General features: G+C 35.7%; 1 protein-coding gene across 1 annotated transcript; it reads left to right on the top strand.

The window, feature by feature from the left end:
* Positions 1-3,765: 3,765 nt before the first annotated feature.
* Positions 3,766-4,725, top strand: LOC110927705 (F-box protein At5g07610). Its single transcript, XM_022171167.2, has one exon. It carries the CDS (start codon positions 3,766-3,768, stop codon positions 4,723-4,725), a length of 960 nt encoding a protein of 319 aa, XP_022026859.1.
* The last annotated feature ends 1,913 nt before the right edge of the window (positions 4,726-6,638 follow it).

Below are 6,638 nucleotides of genomic sequence, written 5' to 3'. Positions count from 1 at the left end.
TAGATTTTACTTTTCATTAGGGTATTTCAGGCAACACCCTCTTTTAAATGCATTTAAGTTAAAAAAAAAATCATTTAATTATTGGAATAATTTGACTTATAAAATCATTTCTAACTTACTAACTATTTGTAAAGGAAGTAAACGATTACTTTTATCATAAATCCATTTTGATTAATACAATAACCAATTTAACTCAATCTTTCTGATCCATCACCTGCATTTACCTAGAGACCGCAATTAAATTTGAACGCGACATGAACTCAATGTTGGTGAGTTTTTTATGTTCTTTTATAAATCCATCGCTAGTAATAATTCTTGATGATCATATAGAAAACTCACCCGTTAAAATTGAAATTACATGCAATTATTTCAAACCTAGATATGACGGGAGTCTGAGACTGTGTTTCCATGGGGACACAAGTCATTTTTAGGCTTCATCAAATAAGTGTAAACGACGTATCTTTTTAAATGAATCGTAATTCTCGATCTCATCCTACATACAAGATTTATTTGATTTGAACCGTAAATAAAATCTCGTTCCTCAATTTTGAAAAAATAACATATAAATGTAAGCAATAAAAGATTAAAATCCACTATAAAGTATAACTAATGGTAGAGCCTAAGAAGAGTGTGTTACCTTTATTATTACTAAGGATAGAGACTCATCTTGCTCTGACCCCGACTCAAAATACTTTCTTTTCTTTTTACGCGACTAGTTATAAATTTAGGGGTGGAAACGAGCCGAGCTGAGCCCAAGTTCGTCAGGCTCCGGCTGGAGCTTGTTTAACTTACGAAAGCTCGAGCTCGTAGGTAGTTTTTCAAGCTCGAGCTCGGTTCATTTTTTATTTATTGTTTTTTATGTTAATTTTAATTAGTAGTTTATATATAATTTAGTTATTTTTTATAAATTTATAAACAGTAATTATTATTATGGTGATAATCAAATAGCAAGTTTATTTTGGCTAGGAAAGATAGGAAAGATAGGAAGCAATAGAATTATGACATTTGGCAAAATTTAAAATAAAGAGAAAGGGTATTTTGGTCAATCCTATCATTTCTTCTTCCTTCTTCTCACCAGTAATTTCAAAACCCATCATTTTCAAAACCCACCATCTTCAACTTTTTCTTCACTTACTATCTCAATAATCACTACATTATAGTGCGATTTTCATCATCAATCAATGATTCAAACACCTGATCAACGTGTTCTTCAGCATTTTTTGAAGAAAACCCAGTTTAATTTCATTCAAAATCTCGTTTTTTCCCGTGATTTTGAACATAATCACTCGATCCGTTCGATTCGATCGCTGATAAGTGTTTCTATCATTCAAATTTATCAATCGTTGAAAAAATCGGCTTCGATCCATGTAAGAAATTCTTTAATTTCATTTTTACGATCTGGGTTTTTGATTTAGTTATTGCGTTTTACGATCTTGGCGGGGTTCCGGGGGCAGCGCCCCTGGTAGCAGGGTCCAAGGGGCGGCAGCCCCTGGAAATTTTTTTTTTCGATTAAATTGCTTTAATAAAAATGCATGAGAAAATTTAATTTTCTGTAAATTGCCTCTGGATTCGTAGACAATTTTTGATCATCCACTTCCTTCCTGTAAATTGTCCTGGTTCAATGCGTTTTAGAGAGAACACTTTCTTTGGTGTTTTTAGGCCATTACGTTTTAGAACTAAGACATTTTTATGTGTTTTCTGGACATTGCGTTTTAGAAAAACACATTTTTGAAGTGTTTTTGGTCATTGCGTTTTAGGCAAAACACATTTTTAGGTGTTTTCAGTCCATTGCGTTTTAGAGAGAACACTTTCTTTTGTTTTTTTAGGCCATTGCGTTTTAGAAATAAGACATTTTTAAGTGTTTTCTGGCCATTGCGTTTTATAAATAAGACATTTCTTTGTGTTTTTGGTGCATTGCGTTTTAGGTAAAACACATTTTTATGTGTTTTCAGTCCATTACGTTTTAGAAAACAGACATTTTAAGTGTTTTCTGGCTATTGCATTTAAGAAATAAGACATTTCTTTGTGTTTTTTGTGCATTGCGTTTTAGGTAAAACACATTTTTATGTGTTTTCAGTCCATTGCGTTTTAAAAAGTACACTTTCTTTTGTGTTTTTAGGCTATTTCGTTTTAGAAATAAGACATTTCTTTGTGTTTTCTAGCTATTGCGTTTTACAAATAAGACATTTCTTTGTGTTTTTGGTGCATTGCGTTTTAGAAAAATGTCATTTTTTAGGTTTTTTTCCATTGCGTTTTACGCAACTGGGTTTTTCCATTGCGTTTTACGCAATTGGGTTTTCGAAATTTTCTTTCGAAAATATAGCAATAGTATACTCATTTTAAAGATAAAAAACGTTCGTTTTTTTTTTGTGCAATTTTTATAAAAAATAATGCCGTATGAAAGAGTTATTAACGTTTAAAAAATGGGGGGGAATTGGATGAGAGAGAAACTATTGTCTTGAAGTGACTAGAATGCCCCTAAACAAACCCACACGCCTCCTTTTTTTCCTTCAATTTCACTCATTTAATCTTATCCCTTGATTAAATAAATGGATGGTCAAGATTACTTCCTAAGCTTCCTACCCAAATAAACTTCCTATTATATTCTAACCCATTATTATTATTTAAATATATATTTTGATATAGTAAATAAAAATTATACAAACAGTAGACTTGTTTAGACTTACGAGCCAATTCGGCACTATCATAGTCATAGTAAAGATATGTATCTAAGTGATTGAGAATTCTAATTTGTTAATATTGATGTGGGTCTAAACTCTAAAGTGCATCTACGGTAGTCATAGTAAAGATATGTATCTAAGTGATTGAGAATTCTAATTTGTTAATATTGATGTGGGTCTGGTTTGAGAATTCAATTGCTAGAAGGTAGAGGTGCACCAAAAACCCGAACCCGGAAAAAACCCTGCATCCGAGTATTAGAAAAATGGGTTTTTTAAACCCGAACCCGAACCCGACCCTACCCCTAGAGTAGGGACCGGGTATGCATATTCAGTTCAATACCCTAACCCGAACCTGGGTTTTTTCATACCCGGTTTGTACCTGGGTTTCCATAAAACCCGTACCCGGGTTTTCGTAATACCCGTTACCGGGTTTTCATAATACTCGAACCCGAGTTTTGTTAATACCCGAACTCGTTGTGTACAATAGCTTTTTTGAACATTTAGATCTTATATGAGGATTTTTTAGGCAGATGTCAAGGCATACAATATGTATAAATAAAGGTTTCCATTATATTTCTATATTTTATGCCAAAATAATGAATCAAATAACCCGATCTATACCCGAAACCGAATCATACCGAACCATACTCGAACCCTACTCGGACCCGGAAATATGGTATTCTAATATCCGGGTATTGAAAACCCGAACCCTACTCGAACCTACGTACACAGGGTATAGACTTTCTGGCCAAAACCTAGACCCGAACCCGACCCGGGTATGATCAATACCTGAAAAGTCAAAACCCGATCATACCCGTACCCGGGTATATACCCGAACCCAGATATTTAAAAAACCTGGTTCGTGCACCTCTACTCTACTAGAAAGTAATTCTATTAGGCCTTTTATCTTGGGCCCGACCCACTTCTTTTTCTCATTTCTTGAATCTATTGTGTACAGTAATATACTACTCTTCACTGATGGAAAGTGGAAACCCTAACGGTGAGCACCCGAGGCAAAATCAAGAACACTTAGATGCTCATTTTCTTCAACACTCTCGAAATCACTCACTCCAGAAGAAAAAAAATGGTGAACACCAGAATCAAGAAAACCCTTAAACCATCCTTCTCACAAGCTTCCACGGAGGATTCTGATCATCAATCGATTGAATCTGGAGCTTTGATTGGTTCCAATGATGACATTTTAACCGAAATTCTCCTCCGGCTCCCTGTTACCTCCATCCTTCGCTTCAAATCTGTTTCCAAACACTGGCGTTTGCTTTTGAGTCACAGCCATCTCACCCAAAGGTATGATCACCTTTCTAAATCCCCTGGCCTTTTTGCTCACGATAAATATCTCCCCTTTGATGTTGATAACCCAACCACTCCTCCTTTTAGTAGTCTTGATTCCTACTTTGATCTTCCGAATGTCAAAATCGTGCAATCTTGTAATGGCTTACTACTTTGCTGCACTGACCGTGGGCCCAAAGGCCGCAAAGGTGCTCTTAACTATTACGTCTTTAATCCCACCACCAAACAAGTGGCAGTCATCCCACCGATTTGCGGAGGTTCTAAAATTCGTAAAACAATCCGTTTTATGGGTCTGGCATATCATCAAACAGATTGTGTTCACTACAAGGTTGTTTGCGTTCGTCGTCTTAAGCCTGGTGTGGATTTGTTTCAGATTCAAGTCTACTCGTCTGATACAAAGAAATGGGAGATTTCTAGCGAATCTTTGTGTATATGTAAACACGTTTTCTTCGGCCACGTGGTTTACTGGAACGGAGCTGTTCATTGGGCTCCGTTTTCTGGCTGTCCGTTTAACTTTAAACTAGATGTTGAACAGTTGCAAATGTTGCCCTTGCCGGATGGCTATACGTCTTCCGAGATATTCATAATGTACTTTGGAGAATCTAGAGGTCATCTACATTTGGTAGTACACAAGAACCGTGAAGATAATTGTTTATGCCTGAATGTGTATGAGATGTTGAGCGCTATGCAGTTAATACGGAAAAATATCGGTTATCGGTCAAGGACCGATATATGAGATATCGTTTATCGCGGTGAGATATCGGTAATTTCTAATATCATGCATAAATATATATTTATATTTATATTCATATCTAGAGCCTATATATATACTAGAAGTCTAATATCATGCATAAATATATATATTTATATATATACAAGAGGTGGTAGAAAGTCTAGGTGTGGGAATGAAAGTCTCAAAAGGTGGTAAATACTTTGTCCCACATTGGTGTGGGAACAAAGTGAGTGGGTGTTTATAAGGTAAAGCATTTACTACTCCATTGTAGCTTTATGACATGTTTTACCACAAGTCCTACCCGCGCGCGCAGGGGGGTGCAAAAAAATGGGTTTCTGAGCTGGAAATTTGGTTGAACTCGTGCGTGCCTGCGGACACGAATGCAGCTCCGAAACCCCGGGTCCCGCGTGAGGCAGTTTTTACACCATATTTAACTTCGTTTTTTTGCTGAAATCCAGAATTTTTTTATACAAAATTGGCCCAGCCGAGATATCGCCGAGACTACCGATACGGTTTTGCAAGATATCGGCTGATATTTCGGCGTTGACCACCGATATTATCGTTGACCGATATATGACCGATATCGGAAACCGATATTTTGGTGAGGGGCCGATAACCGAGATATCGCCGAGATTAACTGCATAGGTTGAGCGATCATTCGGGTTGGTTTATCAAGTATCAACTATAGTTTGATGAACTTATGGGTTCTTTCCCAGAGATGATCTCTGAGTACGCTTGTTATTTTAAAGTCATTGATGTGGTTAGAGGCGAAGAAGAAGAAGATACATTCATCATGCTGAACACTGGCGAAAAGATTATAACATACAATGTTCATGACATGAGTTTCAAACAGGTATCTAGTTTCACTAGGTATTTATTTGAAGACACTTCAATGTTTCATCCAGTTTATCATTGTTACACCAAAACCTTGTCTTCCTTCTAAATGACATTTTGGTTTGTTTATAGTATTTAAATTGTTAAGGTATTTGAATGTGTATTTTAAAAAAAGATTTAGTTAATTAGTTATGTAATTTACGTCTTCTCTATTGTTAATATGCTTTTTATTTGTACATCTAAACATAACCAAACGCAGCAGCTTAAATTTACAGAGTTTAGCTTTAATGAATTGATAATCACAATACCCATCACACTGTAATACCTGTGGCCCACTCACCTAAGTGGGCCAACTCACATGCTCGAAACCTACCAAATGGTGATTATCATGAAAGATCTTGCATGCTGCGAGCGCCAACAGAAAGTACACCTAATCAATATTATCCCCTGAAGGCTCCATGCAAGAATCATTTCTAATAATCAACTGCGTTGACCATCGCCTCTATAAATATGGAGCTTCCTAGTTCTCGAATTCTGCAAAGTATGAACAGACTTATATCATGTGAGTGGAGACTGGAGGTGGAAACTATTGAAGCTCTAGAGTGGCTAAGCTTTTCCAACCAACTTATTGATTTATTGACTTAATCAAAAAGCCAATAAGGAGTTTTAGTGTTTGGCAAATGCAAAAGTCCTTTTCAAAATGACTTTTTGAGAAGGAGAAAAAGTCATCAAAAAGTTATTTTTGAAAAGTTAGAATGTTGTGACTTTTTGAACTAACTTATTGACTTATTAGCTTTTAGTCATTTTACATCAATAAGCTAAGCCAAACACTTTTTAAAAAAACAACTTATTGACTTATTGGCTTTTCCCACATCATAAGCTAATCCAAACACTTTTTTTTAAAAACTACTTTTCAAAAAGTCATAAGTCAATAAGTCATTTTCCCAAAAGTCCTTTTTATGTTAAATAAGCTTAGCCAAACATGCCCCTAGCTTGTATGGCATCAAGAAAAGCAGATTGAATTTAAATAATGATGATTCACAAACGTGCTTTCCCAGATATGATCTCTGAAGACGGTTATG

This window comes from Helianthus annuus, chromosome 3 (genome assembly GCF_002127325.2).
Source record: "Helianthus annuus cultivar XRQ/B chromosome 3, HanXRQr2.0-SUNRISE, whole genome shotgun sequence".
Lineage (NCBI taxonomy): Eukaryota > Viridiplantae > Streptophyta > Magnoliopsida > Asterales > Asteraceae > Helianthus > Helianthus annuus.
The sequence above is the reverse complement of the archived record's forward strand: the minus strand, read 5'-3'. Positions and strand labels throughout refer to the sequence as shown.